This window comes from Hibiscus syriacus, unplaced genomic scaffold (genome assembly GCF_006381635.1).
Source record: "Hibiscus syriacus cultivar Baekdansim isolate YM2019G1 unplaced genomic scaffold, ASM638163v2 tig00110828_pilon, whole genome shotgun sequence".
Classification (NCBI taxonomy): domain Eukaryota; kingdom Viridiplantae; phylum Streptophyta; class Magnoliopsida; order Malvales; family Malvaceae; genus Hibiscus; species Hibiscus syriacus.
In genome coordinates, this window is record NW_024062880.1 from 1,358,806 (window position 1) to 1,376,590 (window position 17,785).

General features: G+C 34.7%; 2 protein-coding genes and 1 pseudogene across 2 annotated transcripts; 2 read left to right on the plus strand and 1 right to left on the minus strand.

Moving 5' to 3' along the window:
• Positions 1–690: 690 nt before the first annotated feature.
• On the minus strand, positions 691–1,707 carry LOC120142355. The gene is made up of 2 exons (XM_039157064.1): positions 1,597–1,707; positions 691–1,464 (listed from the first exon to the last, which is right to left on the minus strand). Exons 1-2 carry the CDS (start codon positions 1,705–1,707, stop codon positions 691–693), a joined length of 885 nt encoding a protein of 294 aa, XP_039012995.1.
• A 439-nt stretch (positions 1,708–2,146) lies between these two features.
• LOC120142424 lies at positions 2,147–17,329 on the plus strand (annotated as a pseudogene).
• LOC120142423 (auxin transporter-like protein 2) lies at positions 6,845–9,935 on the plus strand. The gene is made up of 8 exons (XM_039157129.1): positions 6,845–7,111; positions 7,214–7,434; positions 7,521–7,706; positions 7,795–7,907; positions 8,012–8,293; positions 8,394–8,601; positions 8,703–8,960; positions 9,518–9,935. Exons 2-8 carry the CDS (start codon positions 7,246–7,248, stop codon positions 9,734–9,736), a joined length of 1,455 nt encoding a protein of 484 aa, XP_039013060.1. The 5' UTR covers positions 6,845–7,111; positions 7,214–7,245; the 3' UTR covers positions 9,737–9,935.
• Positions 17,330–17,785: the final 456 nt, after the last annotated feature.

Genomic DNA, 17,785 nt, shown 5'->3' on the forward strand with positions numbered 1-17,785 from the left:
CACACCACGGCATAGACTAATATCCGAAGCCTTTTTAAACATACCACTTAACGCCTCACCAGCAATATTGAAAAGCAGCGGCGACAACGGACAACCTTGCCTAAGGCCCCTCTTGATAAAGAAAGAGTTTGACGGACATCCATTGACTAAGACGAAAATTGAAGGCGTAGAAATACATAAGGAGACCCATTTTCTCCATTGTTTCCCAAACCCCATGTTCTTTAGGATCAAAAGCAGAAACTTCCAATCAACCGTATCAAAAGCTTTGCTAAAGTCAGCCTTGATCAACACCGCTTCTTTTTTTTTTTTAGACAACCCATCAATAACTTCATTAGCAATCAGACTGCAATCGGCAATTTGTTTCCCAGCAATAAAAGTAAACTAATGCTGCCCAACCACATCAGAAAGACAGATGGCCAACCTCTTAGACAAAATGCGAGAAACTATCTTGTATATGCTGCCCACTAATGAGATTGGTCTGAAATCCTCTGGGGAAATAACCTCTACTTTCTTCGGGATAAGCGCAATAAAAGATTTATTGAAAGAGAGGTCATCAACTTTTCCCCAGTAGAAATCTTCCATAAACTTCATAACCTCTCCTTTGATAAGCATCCAAAATCTCTTGAAGAAGTCCAGACTAAAACCATCGGGACCTGGCGCTCTTGAGTCGTCTGACGACATAACAGAAAGCTAAACCTCCTCTTCCAAAAAAGGACTCTCCAAAAACCTCCTAGAGACATAGTTAATTCTCTTTAGAGGGATGTCGAATTTATTTAGAGGAATCGTTTTGACCTCATTGTAACCAGCAAAAAAATAGTTGACAAACACTCTCTTTATACTCGCCTGATTCTTGAAAATCACATTCTGAAACTTCAGCTTGGAAATCTGATTTTTACGACCCCTTAAAACAGCTGTGAGATGGAAGAATTTTGTATTTTTATCCCCTTCCTTAAACCACTTGAGCCTAGATTTTTGAAGCCATTCTCTTTCAACCTTCCTTGTAACAGCCCACATGTTAGCCTTTGACGAAGAAATCTCCTGCTGCAAGTGACTATTACATGGGTCAGACAATAATTTTTCTTCTAACAAATCAATATTTCTGCTAATCTCTTCTACAGAATCAGCTTTCAAAGCTCTGACTTCTCTCGCTCTCTCCTTTGTCAAGTTCTTCGTCAATAGTAAAAATTTGTTGATACCGATGCCTTTGTTAACTTCACTTAGCACTTTAATTCTATCGACCAGAATCGAATCATCGGCCCAATAATTAAACCATTTGAAAGGTCTAAAAATCTTGTTTAACGACTTTTCTTTTAGGATAATCGGCTTGTGGTCCGATAAACTTCGAGGCAAAGAGCATTGCACCAAATAAGGATAACAACTGAATAATTCAGGAGATAACAAAAAACTGTCAAGCCTACTAGCACCAACTAACCCTCCACCCCTAAACCAAGTGAATAAACTACCCTGATTAGGAACCTCGAACAAATTACAGTCAGAAATAAAATCTTCGAATAACCTAGACGCAGACCTTTGATCTTGAGCCCCAATTCCTTCAGACTTCTACCTAACACAATTAAAATCACCTCCTACTATCACCGGGATCCTCCAATCAGAAATGATAGCTTTCAATAGCGCGAAAAAATCCCGTCTTTCGCCTTGAACGTTCGGCTCGTAGACATTCAAAATCCCAATCTGCCTGTGTAACATCCCAAACTATGGGTTAGTGACTAAATGGTAAAGTTTCAGAATTTGGTGATTAAAGTAGAAGAATGGATTAGTTCAATGATTTATCTGGAAATAAATCCTAAAAGTTGTTAGTAATTATCAATGAAGTAGAGGACAAAATGGTCATTTGACTAATAAATGAATTAAAAATAAATATGATAAGGATATATAAGTTAGAGGGGATATGGATGAAGAGATATTCTCTTCATTTTCTTCTTCTTCTTCTTCATGTACGAGAGAAAGAAAGAGCCAAGCTTGCAAAGGTAAGATTCCTTGTTAGCTGATTATTTGTTAATTTTAAGAGTGGGTTTTGATCATTAGGTAATACTTAAGCTTATGGAAAACTTAAGTTGTCCTAAAATCAAAAGATAAAGAAGTTATGAAAGATTAAAGAAAATGAGTTTCTTAAGGAAATTCTGGAAAAGAGTTAGTAAGTGAATTTTGAGAAGGAATTTGACTTGTCATCAATCTAATTAAGGAATATGGAGTGTTAGAATTAGATTTAAAACATGTTAAAATTCTGGTATGATTCTTGAAGTTAATAAAGAGGAGAGGATATTAAGGTTAAAGACGAGATAACTGATTATAAATGAGTTTAAACATGTATATGAAAGTTAGGAATATGAAAAGGGATGAAATATGAAGCATTTGAGTGAAGAGTTGATGATTTTTGGGTTCAAAAAGAGGTTCTGGGCAGAGTGCATCGATGCATCAAGGTTAAAACCCAGAAATTTGTTTGAAGGTGTATCGATGCACAGGTAGTGCATCGATGCACTCTTTTAAAATAGAAACATCGAATGCAATTATTGCATCGATGCATAAGGCATGCATCGATGCATCCCAGTGATAATACAACATCGAATGCATTTTATGCACCGATGCATCAGTAGTGCATCGATGCATACTTTCATTGAAAGATGAAATTGGCATTTTTCTTAATCTAAAGAGTGAACCATTAGAGTATATTAGTTATAATACTAATATAGATCTATGTATGATTATGTAGATATAGAAAGTGATCCCGTTCTGAATCAATTGAATGATTAGAATCGAATCAAAGCAAAGCTAAGGTGAGTGCACATTATTTAGTATATGATGTTAAATGGAAAATAAGACTTATGATAAGTCTATTTCCAATAGTAAAATGCATGAATTCATATAGAAACATCGAATGCAATTATTGCATCGATGCATAAGGCATGCATCGATGCATCCCAGTGATAATACAACATCGAATGCATTTTATGCACCGATGCATCAGTAGTGCATCGATGCATACTTTCATTGAAAGATGAAATTGGCATTTTTCTTAATCTAAAGAGTGAACCATTAGAGTATATTAGTTATAATACTAATATAGATCTATGTATGATTATGTAGATATAGAACATGATCTCGTTCTGAATTAATTGAATGATTAGAATCGAATCAAAGCAAAGCTAAGGTGAGTGCACATTATTTAGTATATGATGTTAAATGGAAAATAAGACTTATGATAAGTCTATTTCCAATAGTAAAATGCATGAATTCATAGAGGTATGTGTTTGTTATGATTTATATGTGTGCATGAGTATATGTGTTATTGATATGATTCTATGATCATAGGATGTAAACTATGTGATAAGTGATAAGTGACTATATGAAATTATATGAGAACAAGAGATGACAATGATTTACATGTCATATGAAAACCAGAGAAGTGTTATAAGCAAAGTGACATATATGTGATAAATGAATGATATGAAAAGTGAGATAAACAAAGTATGGTTGATATAGGGTAATATAAGAATAGCTCATAGGTTATATGATAAAGATGGAACCATATAAGAACATTAATTGAGTACTTGATAATAAGTCATAAGGTTATATGCATAGGTAATATAAGTTATAAGATGAGAATATATATGAATATCAAATAAGTTATGAGATAAGTTATATGACATTGATATATAGGCTAAATGAAAGTATACACATGAATACATATATAAGTTTATATGTTATTTTATATGCTATGGGATATACCCATGAACATATGTGACGTGATATATGTTATGAGAAATGACCCATGTGACTAAGTGTGAATTGATATAAGTATGTGATATGAAGTTATGGGTATATGTGTCATATGTTATTATAGGTGATATGATATATATGAGTTTATGCGATATAAAAGTGTATATATGAAATAACATGATAGGTGATAAAACCGTGAGCCTATATGATTATGTGTTATATGTTACATGATATGACATGCGAGTTACATGAACAAATGAGAAATGATATAAGTCATATGAAATGATCTACGTGAATACATGCCCATGTTATAAATGATATGAAATGAAATGTTATAAATGATAATGCCCATGTTATGTGATATGAGAGCTAAGGGTATAGTTGGCATGTCAAGAGTCGAGGGTATACCTATGTTCTACGGAACATATGGACAGAATTACCTATGTCTTTCGAGACATATGTACAGTATACCTATGTTCTACGGAACATATGGAAAGAATTACCTATGTCTTTCGAGACATATGGACAGTATACCTATGTTCTAAGGAACATATGGACAGTTTACCTAGGTTCTTAGGAACCTATGGACAGTTACCGAGGATCTTTATGACCTCTGGATAGGTCCTTCGGGACATTTATATGAGCTGTGGTGACAGCATATGTGTGCACAACCTCAATGTACTCACATACCTTAAGTTCTCACTAGTGTACATGGGCTAATAAAGAGATTAAACAAACATATTGAATGTGATATGTATACGATGGGTTTATAAATGGTTATCAAAAGTAAGTGGTTTGAAATGTGTTACATGAACCATATGATGTTATATGTGTTTCTTAATGATAATGATAGAGATTATGATAATGATGGTATATGTTTATGTATGCTTTATGTTATATGAAATATTATATGTTTTATATGCCTCACTAAGTCATCGACTTAGCGTGTGATTGTTTCACACGTAGGTTTGGAAAGCGAAAAGAGAAGTAAAGAGGAACAAGACAGGTCAGTTCTCCTTACCGAATGTCAGATCAGAAGAGAGGTGAATAATATGTATTTTTGTATATAAAGTTCTAATTGGCATGTAATCAAAAGAATATATTGTATAAGCTCTGAATAGTTTTGTAAATGTTTTGAATAAGTTAAATGTTATAAATTTTTTTAAAATTACTCACTATTTTATACGAATAAATGTTTGAAAAGTCAATGTGACACTTCGGACTCGTATCCGGGTTGGATACGGGTTAGGGGTGTTACAGCCTGTTAGACGCAACTAAAGTCCCTTTAATAGCTAACACTCTCCTAAACTCTAAAAGGCTTCTAACAACGATTACATTTCTATCCCACATAGAAATCAGGCCCCCCGATGCCCTAACAGCAGGAACAAAGGCTATCTCTTTATCGAAATGCCCTATTAATCTTCTTCTCACAAAACCACTCAATTTAGCAACCTTAGTCTCTTGAAGTAAAATCAGATTAATCTTATTTGAATCAATACCCTATGAAGTTCTCTAAACTTTTCCGATTTCCTTAACCCCTGACATTCCAGGATAAAGCAACTAAGCTAGTAACCATGAAAACAATAAACTCCCACCGAGACAAACACAAACAGAAACACTGAAAACACGGAGACAAAACTCACCCCTTAGATCGCTTCTAGCCTCTGCACAACCTCACTCGGCCCTGTAAATTCCACGCCCAAGGCATCAGTAACAGCAAGAGTCTGCGCCGCTTCAGTTATAACTAAAATTTAATTTTACTTTTAATTTTAATTGAAATATTTTTTATTAAGTTCATTGAATTGAAAATAAAATAGATATAGATAAAATAAATATCGTCTTTTAATTTTATATTATAAATATTAAATTTTTACCATATAAATTAAAAATTATTTGATATGATATTATAATATTATAAATGTATGATTTTTAAATTACGGTTAAACTTTTTAAATAATTATTAAATGCTTAAATCACATCATTAATAAAACATAATTTTATTATTTAATAATATAAATTTTCATACATAAAAAATTGTATTTTTTTATTTTACAAATACAACAACAATTAAATAAATAATTAGTTATAAAATGATTTTTGCTTAATAAAAATTTAATTTAATTATTTTCAGACGTCGTTATTTTTTAATATATTACATTTGTTATAGTAAAAGTGAAATTAGCTGAATTATATACGAATGTTATTATTCATTTGAAGTACATGTCGACTTTAATATTCATTATTCTCTAATTTAAAAATATATTATAAATATTTATTCCACAAAGTGAATGTTTAAATTAAAAACACACTATTTTACAAAGTAAATTGTTTATTCCACAAAGTGAAGTCGGTATGTAAGTTCATCGACCTTAAATATTTTAATTAATAAAAAATAAAATAAATAATGAGATGGGTATATCATTCGACCGACTCTAATTTTATTAGAACAAATGTAATAGATTGAAAAATAAAAATAATTTTTAAAATTAAAAAAACCCAAATGTAATATTTGAGTAATTTCACTTGAGTTTACAGCACATTATTGAAAGAATTCTCATGGCATCTTTATATTGGGTAAAGCCACAAACCACTTATGGAACGTGCGTCACAAACTCCTCTTAGAGTCCTCAAATTGTCCAATCAATCATTGAAAGTAAATGCACGCGTCGGCAACACTGAGTGGGGAACTCCATGATTGGGTTGAGGGGACAAACCAAGGAGTTTGATGAACCCTCCATGAATTTAAAACAAAACCAAATACAAAAATCAAATGAACCCAGCATTAGAAAACAAAATACCACAAGAATTTAATTGACCCGGAAATTATTTCTTTTTAATGAAATTGACCCAGATTTGGATCTGAACTTCAACACCAACAGAAGCATTTCTTAAAAAAAAACAAATACAAATATATATATATATCTCTCTCTCGAAATTTAAGAGCAGTGGAAACAAAAAGTTCAGATGAAGAAATGAACAAGTAATCCTGGAATGTACCAAAACAAACTATATATATATATATATATCTAGTTGAATAGAAGCTTAAAGAGAGTGCCTTTTGGTAAGTCCATTGAATTGGGTGTTTGATTTAAAGGAAAGAGAGTGGCTTTTAAGGTTCTTCGCCGTCTTTGGGTGAGGCACAGTTTTCCTTGCTGAGAAAATTTGGTGTTTGCATTAAAGTTTGGAGCTTTTCACTGTGCGGCTAAAGTTTCGGTTTTTGTTGAGAGACGCAATTACTTCAGGAAGCATATAAAAAGCTCTGTCTGCAAGTTCTCCTAATGGCGATTTTCATAGCCCATTCATGTCAAGGAGAAAAGATCTGTGCTTGATTTTCTTCAATCCTTTGACTCGAAATAGACAACTCAGAAACAAGGTTCGTTCAAAGTGCTTCTATGGAATGAATGGAAGTTTTAGTCCTTTGATTATACGTTTTTTTTTCTTTTTTGTCTCGTTAACTGTTGTTTATATGTTTCAGATCTACAAGGATTTAGAGCAGAATTAAGAACAATGTTGCCTCAGAAGCAAGCAGAAGAAGCAATAGTCTCCAACAACATAATCGAGATGGAGCTAGAGACCAGGGAAGAAGAAGATAAAGAGCAAGACGAAGACCAACAGCAATCATTGTTTAGTGTTAAAAACTTCTTCTGGCACGGCGGCTCAGCTTGGGATGCCTGGTTCAGCTGCGCTTCCAATCAAGTACCCCAACTATCCTTAAATCACACTTCACCCCCCATCATTTCCATTTACTGCTAAACTGATCACAAAAATCTTCTTCTTCTTAGGTAGCACAAGTGCTGTTGACACTGCCCTCTTCTTTCTCTCAACTGGGTATGCTGTCGGGTATTCTCCTCCAGATATTCTATGGACTGTTAGGAAGCTGGACTGCTTATCTCATCAGTGTGCTCTACATAGAGTACAGAAGCAGGAAAGAGAAGGAGAACGTCAGCTTCAAGAACCATGTCATCCAGGTTCGTCTTTCTCGTAATTCATTAGGAAAAAAACCTAGAAAAATATCACAAAGATCACTGTTTTTGATAATTGTTTTTGGATTTGAAGTGGTTTGAAGTGCTCGATGGCCTATTGGGTCCTTACTGGAAGGCAGCTGGACTTGCATTCAACTGTACCTTCCTCTTATTCGGATCAGTCATACAACTCATAGCTTGTGCAAGGTTAGTAAACTGTAAACATCAAATTTAAGCAGATTCTGAAACTGGAATTTTTTTTTTATCTTTTTTAAATTTTGACCATTTTTGTTACTTTGTGTGATGAACAGTAATATTTATTACATCAACGACAAATTGGACAAGAGGACATGGACGTATATTTTTGGAGCTTGCTGTGCAACCACCGTTTTCATTCCTTCATTCCACAACTACCGCATTTGGTCTTTTCTAGGTCTGGGGATGACCACCTACACCGCCTGGTACTTGGCCATCGCCGCCTGGGCTCACGGCCAGGTTGATGGTGTAACGCACAGTGGTCCGACAAAGTTGGTGCTTTACTTCACCGGAGCCACCAACATTCTCTACACCTTCGGGGGACATGCTGTGACTGTGTAAGCTTTTGTTTCTTTAATCCCTTTCTTCTTCTTCCCTTTGCTGCTTTTGACGGAAAAATCATGGAAACCAAACTACTTTTGGTCATCTTTTTTTCAGGGAAATCATGCATGCAATGTGGAAGCCTCAAAAGTTCAAGTACATATACTTATTCGCCACATTATACGTATTTACCCTAACCCTTCCGTCTGCTTCCGCCGTCTACTGGGCATTCGGGGACCAGCTTCTCAATCACTCCAACGCCTTCTCTCTCCTCCCCAAGACGGGTTTCCGTGACGCCGCCGTTATCTTAATGCTTATTCACCAGGTTCATCTTTTTTAAACCATAGTAAGAACTTGCGGTTAATTTGGATGCGCAATGTTTAACAGTTTGAGTGTGACGGTGACGCCATGAAAATGATTTTGCAGTTCATAACATTCGGGTTCGCATGCACTCCGTTGTACTTCGTGTGGGAGAAGGTGATCGGAATGCACGACACGAAAAGCATATGTTTGAGGGCACTGGCGAGGCTGCCGGTCGTGATCCCGATCTGGTTCCTTGCCATCATCTTCCCATTCTTCGGCCCCATAAACTCCGCCGTCGGTGCTCTTTTGGTTAGCTTCACCGTCTACATCATCCCGGCGTTAGCCCATATGCTCACCTACAGAAAAGCCTCCGCTCGACAGGTAAAAGAAAATCAAACCACCATTACTAATCGCAATGACGGATCCACATCTTAAACATTTATCTTAAAATTTAAATTTTGTTTGATTAATTACATATATTGATGATATTTACTTTAAAATTTTATATATAATTATACATTCAAAATTCTATATTATTAATATACTCTAAAAAAATATTTTTAAATAGGTACTAAGACCATTATCTTGTTGTGTCCCACCGGCCTGTGATCACTTTATGTATGGTTCAAGTTGTAGTTATCTTTCTCCGTTAGGGGTACCAAAAATAAAAGTGGTCACAGTAATTGTACAAAAGGAAATGTACAAAAGCAATTAAGGCTTGGATTTGGAAACATTACGAGAAGAATTGGATAGTTGGGCCGTCGTTTTCATTTAGTTATTTGCTACAGAGTACAGTTTCAGTGTTGTATACTGTCTTTCATTGTACATGAGCTGGCCCGACTGACTCGACTGGTTTCCTTCCGCCTGAGTCTGATTCGTAATCTCAGATTTCGAGTTCGAATCTTATAAATATTAATTAAACGTTATGTGATGAACAGAATGCAGCAGAAAAGCCTCCGTTCTTCATGCCAAGCTGGAATGCAATGTATGCATTCAATGCCTTCGTTGTGGTGTGGGTTCTTGTGGTCGGGTTCGGGTTCGGTGGATGGGCTAGCATGACCAACTTCGTCAACCAAATCGACAATTTCGGCTTGTTCGCCAAGTGCTATCAGTGCAAGCCTCCACCGCCGGCGAGAGCCGCGACACAACACCATTGAACCCAGACATAAATACAACAAACCAAAACAAATATATATTTGTGTGTGTGATGAATTCCCTCCATATCTTGTATCATATACATGGGGAAGATATCAATGTCTCCCCTACATGTGATGTGTGCCGGATTTTGCCTCTATTTTCCTCTCTCCCTTCTATTAAATTAGTAAATTAAAAGAATAGTGTGTTGGACTGTGATGATTCCTCTGCAATCAAAGCATAGGCCTAATTAAATCTCTTTTTTTAAGCTTTTATACTTTTTTCATTTAGATAATATATACAATTTTTTTGCTGTTGTTTTTAAATAAAAGATGAGCTTTTTGTAACATTGAAACTATTGAATAGTCTCAACGGTAAAAAGAAATATTGTTATCCTTAAATAATTTAGATTCGAATAATTATATTTATAAGAAATATAAAACATTATCAATAACTAAAAAATATTTTGAACTTTATATCACCTTATAATCATTTTTCATTATAATTATACTATCTTTTCTAAAACGTGTATTTGGTGCTAGTTTGAAAAGTAGGAGGTATTATTCCAATCTCAGAAAGTTGATTTTGATTGCAAAAGATCTTAGGATCCAATCTTGATTTGATATATATCTAATTTTACTTGCTGCTTTATGTAAATGACTTTTTGAAGACGATGGGATGAAGTCAGTTTATGCCCTACATATACATAGACAACCGGTGGTGAATGCAAAGCAAAATTAACGGTATACATGTGTCTATCTTAAAATTAAACTTTTTATATTAATTATTCATTTTATTGTTGATATTCAACCTGAAATTTTATTATATCTATCTCATACGAAAAATTATAATAATTAATTTATGAATATCTGCCCTAAAAAATATTTTAGATCGGCCATTATATACGACATTATGACAACCCGAAAACAAATAAGTGTTTTAAAGGAATTATGTTTCAAGCTGATTCCAGTTGGGTCGTTACAAGTGCGTTGGGCTGTTGCAGTTTCATTGGGCCGTTGTAAATCGTAACGTTTGGGCCCTCTTTAAAGATTAGTTAAACACCAATCAAAATTATTGTCTGACATGGTCGAACAGTGCCAAGTCAGTCGATGTAATATGCCACCACATCAATATTTTATTGTCTGGGTAATAGTTATTAATGGTCAAGTGATTAATTTATTGTAAATCGATAATGTCACTGATCAAATTATTACTTTTGAAATATTAATAGGGGAAAGAACAAAAAAATTGTTTGAACTTCAGTGGTCATTTATGTAATATATCCTTTACAATTTGGTTGATTCTCGATTACTCATTTTTTTTAGCCAAAAACCGTAAGAGGTTTCTGTATTTTTAATAAAAACTCAATGTGATCCTTTGACCAATGTTTTTTTCATTGACTATTACAGCACTGGTGTGTCAATTCACGGAGTTAACATGGCGATCTATGGTGCTGACGTGACAGTTCATCTGTCATGTTTGAGTTACCAATTTAACACATCCGCTATGTTATCCACCTCATTAATTTGCCATGGACCGCAATGCCAACACCATAAACCGGCACGCCAATATTGTAAAGGTCAACAACGAAAAACATTAGTCAAATGACCACATTAAGTTTGTTTTCTAAGTTAAAGAACCGCATTTAGAGAAAAACAATTACGAGAGATTTTGGCTTAATACAAAAATAAGTGTCCAAATTATACCTCAAAAAACGTTTTAGTACCTAAAGAATTTTTTGCTAAAAAAAGGTGCCGAATGTTTCAAACATTATACTTTTAGGTGCCTAAACGTTAGACATCATTAAATATCTACGTTAAGTAACACATGTCCCGTTCTGATAATTTTGAGAATTTATTTTAAAAAAACTGTAAAAAAAATAGCCTGTGCTTGCAGCCCCCTCCCCCTTTTCCCCTTCCATTGACATCGACCAACCAACTGTAGTTGTCATTTCCACCGTCATCAGCATCAACGTCGACCCCATATCAAACTCTGGTTGACCTTTTGTCGTAATATGTCACCGTTTGTTGTGGAGGAACGCTTAAAGGTTCGTCGGTTTTTAAGTCTTAATCGCTATTCTTCGTCAATTCCAGCTAATTTCAACATCCACAAGCCACACCAACGTCACCATTTGAATCACTGTGCAATTCCAATCAAAATTAAACCATTCGACAATGACAATGATGGTCAGCGACCGTTTGGGTTGGGAATTTGAAATTGAGAATTAGGGATTTGTTTTTGGTGTTTTAGATTTAGGGATTTTGAGTGATGGTAAGGATGACAATTGATCAATTGGTGGGTGACGACGGGTGGGTGATCGTTCGACGATGACGATAGTGGCCGGAGATGGTAGACGACGGTTGATAATGGAGTTGAAATGAGAGATTTTATTTTTTAGGATTTTTTGCAATATGAATGAAAATTTGAGTTTTTTATAAATAAATTAAACCTTTTTTTATTTTTTTCCTTTTTTAATTAAAAATAATATTTTTATTATTAGAAAATTAAAAAATAAATTATATACACTTAAAAGTATAATCTAGAAAACTTTAGACATCTATTTTAGTAAAAAATTCTTTTAACACTAAAACATATTTTGAAACAAAGTTTAAACATTTATTTTTATATTAATCCTATCTTTTTTTTCTTTCTTTTTTTCAGCATGGTACATCTCACGCAGTAGCACGACACCATGCCAAAAAAAAAGCTACTCTTCTCTAGGGTTGTAAATGAGACGAGACAGATCGCGAGCTACTCGAGATCGACTCGATCTTGACTCGATAAATACTCGAATCGAATAGATTCGACTCGAGTTTTAACGAGCCGAAACGAGCTACTCGATATTCGACTCAAAAAACTCGCGAGCAGCTCGAAAAAAATGTTATATTATAATTTTTGATTTTTTAAAATTACATTATTAAAAATATATTAAAAATACATTATTGATGAATAAATATTCTTGAATTGAAAATGTTTACATTTTTTTGAATAAATATTCTTATATTTATTTTAAATTAATAAAAAAAATTATTTATCTAATAACAAATATTTTCTAATGATAATATTTGTAATAACTAATTTTTTAAATTGTTATATTTTCAGGTTTTGGGTTTAAATATCATAAATATCAAGGATTTGAGCATTTAATAACAAGATATTATATTGTACTTACCTCATAACTAATTTTTTATTTGACAATAAATATAATATAATAAAAAATATGTTTCAATTTAAATATTAATAATTTAAAAAAAATATATCAAAATAAAGTGTAACCGATTTTTATAAAGAATTAAGAAAGAAAAACAAGTCTACTCTCTCTCGTTTCACTAAGCCATCTCATTCCTTCTAATTATGTGCTATGGTTTTAAGGTTTAGGGTTTAGAGTTTAGGATTTAGAGTTTATGTGATAGGATTTAAGGTTTAGAGTTTAGGGTTTAGGTTTATATGTTAGGGGTTAAGGTTTAAAGTTTAGGGTTTAAATGTACAAAATGCATAAATCTAGAGAGCCTAAAGCTAATTTACCCCTTAGGTTACGGTGGCTAAACGATAATTCACCCCAAAGTTAATTAGGGTTTAGAACCTAAATTAAAACAAACCTAAACTAAATATTCATTTCAACCGCTCAAGAAGTCAAGCCTCACGCCCTCACCTTCTCCCCCCTCTCATTCGCACGCAATCACGCCATTAGCAACGGCTGGTTAACCCAAACACAAGCCTTACTCAACCTTAAACTCTTCTATCTTCACTATTATAAAACCCCCAAACACTAAGACTACATACAACGACCCCCAACTTCTAAGGTCGATGAGTTTGACTATTATAAAACCCCTTATTTTTGACAGTGAGGCTCAAACAAGAACCTTCTACAAACAAGTTGTGGTTGGCTTTGGACCCAAAGAAGAACTAGTTAAGTCTAAAGGGCGGATTCTGAGTTAAACAGGAAGCGTGTAAATCGGGAAAATATCGATTCATCAAATCTTCTTCACTTTGCAGAGGTATGATTTTGACAGTTTCCTTTGGGGATTTGAATTTTTCGACGGTAATCTTTGATTTGTTTATTTTTCGCCCCGTCGGACATGTCTGCAAATTTTCTTTAACCACACAATATTCACTGTGATTTAGTTCTTTGTATGATTGTTCTTCTATATGTTCTCTTTTTGTTTGATATTAATGCGTTGTGCGTTCGTGGCGGTGTCGTCGTCCTCCTGCTGTCTGTCTCCACTACATTTCTAATAATTGAAATTTCAGACATGGTTAGATATCCACATTTCTCAAAGTAATTTTGACATTTTGCTTCACAAGATTGGAAATGATAAAGGTTTAAATATTATATTGGGTATGCTTATTATCACTTTGTTTTGATCTCACACAGTTGTTTCTTCTGTGAGAAATTGCCTTGGCATTATATTAGTTATTTGAGGCTTACTGAAATGGAACTTGAATGGGTAACTGGAGATTAAGAAAAAGAACTGAGCAAGTGTTTTCTTGCTAATCATTGATGCCTCTATTTGATGTTGATTTTTTTTCTGTTGTTGATTATGGTTTTCGTCCCCCCTGAGCATGGAGGGTATGAACAGTGCATCGGTCTCCTCTTCGTGACCGACAGTATGACTTGGGGTCTTGTAGAGCAAGGCATGGCAGATATGGGCACGGTGGGGTGTTGGAATTGGTAAGACCAATGCAACTCAATTAATTAGTTGTTGTTCTTCACGTGGGAGCATAGGTGACTGGATGGGGAGCCGAGCCTTTGTCTGCTCATGGGTGGTGCTTGGGCAACAGGGTATGGGAGTTATTGCTTGGTTGTCGTGTTTCACGTAGGACTAGTGTTTTAATTTAATTTGGGTTTAATGTAAAGGGACTCCAGGCATTTAATTTGGATTTTGGATTGAATTTCAAAAAGAATTTATCCTAAATTTCTTGTAATTGTATTTTTATTTTTTAGATTTTTTATAGTTCATATATTCATATTATAATGTACTGGTGATGGTTGATTAAAGGAAAAATTATTTATATATTTTAAATGTAATATAAGATTTTTGTAGGTTTAAATTCGAGTTTGAGTTCGAGCTTGAATCGAGTTCAAATTCGAGTTTGAGTTCGAGCTTGAATCGAGCTCAAAATCGAGCTTCAATCGAGCTCTTAAATTTTTTTTGAATTCGTACCTTTTCGAATTCGAGTCGAGCTTAAAAATTTTAGACTCATGAATTTTCGAATCGAGTCGAGCCTACATTTAAAATTTTTGAGTTCGAGTCGAGTTCGGCTTGTTTACACCCCTACTCTTCTCTGCGCGCAATCACTGAAACATTCGAGTGACTCACTAGGGGCTCAACTCAACCATAAAGTGGCGTTCCACCGAATCACAAAAATATATTCACACACTTCAGCTCCAGAGTAATTATTTACGTGGCATCCCTCTATTCATTCAAAGGTAAAATGAAACCATTCATTAATTGCCACCTGGCAACTCACCGTGAACTCGAATGCGCTTTATCAAATCCATCTGAGATTCTCTTCGTTTCGCTGATTTGATTTTATTTTTAAAAGCGAATACGGAGAGACACTGATTTACTGAAACTGCAGCTACCGTTTTGGGATCGGGAAGGGAGAAAGAAAGTGCCTCCCGGCGACGATGGCTACCTAGGCTACGATCCTCGCCTTGCTTCCCGGCGATTCGACACTTTCTCTAACTTCGACGCCGACTCAGTTCCCGATTCCCCTCCTGTGTTTAGCAATCAGTCGTACGGTACCGGAGACGATGTGTTTGTATCACAACCGATGCCGGACACACATTCTCCGGTACCGATCTATAGTAGCGATGGCCGATACTCTGCTCTTTCACCGGAACAGAACGGGAAAGGATTCGATGGAGAGTTTGGGGGATCGGATTGGCCGATCTTGCCACCGCTGGAAGAGATGGAGGCGGAGGAAGGGGCTGCGATGAGAGAGTGGCGGTGGTAAATTTAGTACTAGGAGTAACTTAGTATAACTTTTCATTTATGTTGATTGACAATGACACACTAAGTTGATTAAACAAATACTGAGCGGAACTTTCTATAAACTATTCAAAATTTGGAAGTAAATTATTACTTTATGTAAAAATGTTAAAATATTATAGAAATAGAAGTTAATGAAGTGTTTTGAAGTTAACTTGTGATGATCTAACGGTAATTAAATCCATGATTTCACAGGCAGAACTCAATCCGGCTAGAGAAGAAGGAGATGCTGCAGCAAATAATAAAGGAAGCTGAGGAATACAAAGTTGAATTTTATAAGAAGAGACTTACAGCTGCTGAAAAGAACAAAGCTTCCAACAGGGAGAAGGAGAAGGTAATAAATCAATCACAAACAACTGCTTACACTAATGTTTTCTGCTATTGAAATCTATATATTTTCTACCCATCACTCCCATTTTGTTAATTTTGGTGTTTTAATTCAAGTTGAAGCAAAATTTATGTTCTTCAAACTGTCAATTTAGTGAATAGATGGTTAAACACTAGGATAGGATATATGAGAAGCTTAGTCATTTACTCTTTTTTTAATTAAGATTTAGTATCTTAATTAATTCGTCTTCCTAGGTAGAGGAAGATCCATATGGGTTTACATTAAGGAGTTAATCAGCTTGATTTATCGAGCAAGGATGACTCTTTGTATTTTCTATTATAATATGTTTTCGTCCCTTAAAATTTTTATAAGTACACCCTCAGCAAAAAATCTTGGTCCGTATGTGGTTGTTAGTGTGTTTGCACGCACGTGTGTTATGTTCCCTTAAAATCATATGAAATTATGATGTGTCTAACTGTTCTAAATGACAATGCTGGTGAAGTTAGTTTAGCATTGACTGCGTTAGAACTTAGAATGTTATTTATTCTTCTTGGTAGTTGACATGTCATACTCAATTTAGTTGAAGTAGATGGACATGCATAAGTTCTCGGTGCTAAACAAATGATATGCATAATTGCTATGTAGTTGAACTCTGAGATAAAAGGTGCAGGACAATGATCATTGTCATGGCTGTTAATGTAGTGGGACAGCAAGCAAATTAATTGTGTATACTCTGTTTTTTGGATCATCTATGACATAATCTTTTGGAAAACCTGGAGAAGTTCCATGCCGAAGCCGAGAAAAACTACTGGAAGGCGATCGTGGAACTTGTCCCCAATGAGGTACCAACTATAGAGAAGAGGGGGAAGAAGGATAAAGAAAAAAAACCGTCTATTGTCGCGATCCAGGGACCTAAACCCGGGAAGCCGACTGATCTCTCTAGGATGAGACAGATACTTGTGAAGCTAAAGCACAATCCTCCTCCCCACATGAAGCCCAAACCTCCAGCAGAAGCCAAGAAAGATGCTAAAACCGCTACTGCTGCCACCTCTACTACCTCAGGTGCCGGTCCAAGTGCTCCTTCCCCTAAGATGCAACCGTAACTACTCCAGAGGCTGTTGCTGCTGCTTGAGAACTGGACCTGGACGATCCATTTGACAAGTAATTTGTGTGATTATAATAGGTTTAGTTTTTATAATCCCGTGCTTTCTGTTTTAAAGGTTCTTATGGGCATCTGAAATTTAGACGTGTAGCAGTCTTTTGTAGAGATTTTATGTGCACCTCACCAATTTTGGTTGCGGGTTTCTGTGTGGTATGCCTTTTCGAACCGAACTTTTTTGCTCTTCGGCATTATATATATATATATACACATATATACATACATATTTATAGTGTCTAATTTATCTTGGTCTTATCAGACATATTTATTCTGAGTTTTTGACTTGAGCTACTGTTCTTTAGGAACTTCTAGCTTTAGGTAAATGCAACTTTTTGGTATTGATGCGCAATTTGCTACCAGTTTTCTTAATGATGCAATTACGTTACTTAATTGTTTTTAGGGTTATTATACGATTAATACCTCAATTATCACTTTTGTTCTATTTTGGTCACTCAACTATTTCTTTTAGAATCATGCCTTATATTTAGTTTTAATTTCATTTTGATCATATGGCGTTAAAATATTAACGATGATACGGACTTATCACCATAAAGTAATACTAACATCATCATTGAATTCTTTTAAAAAG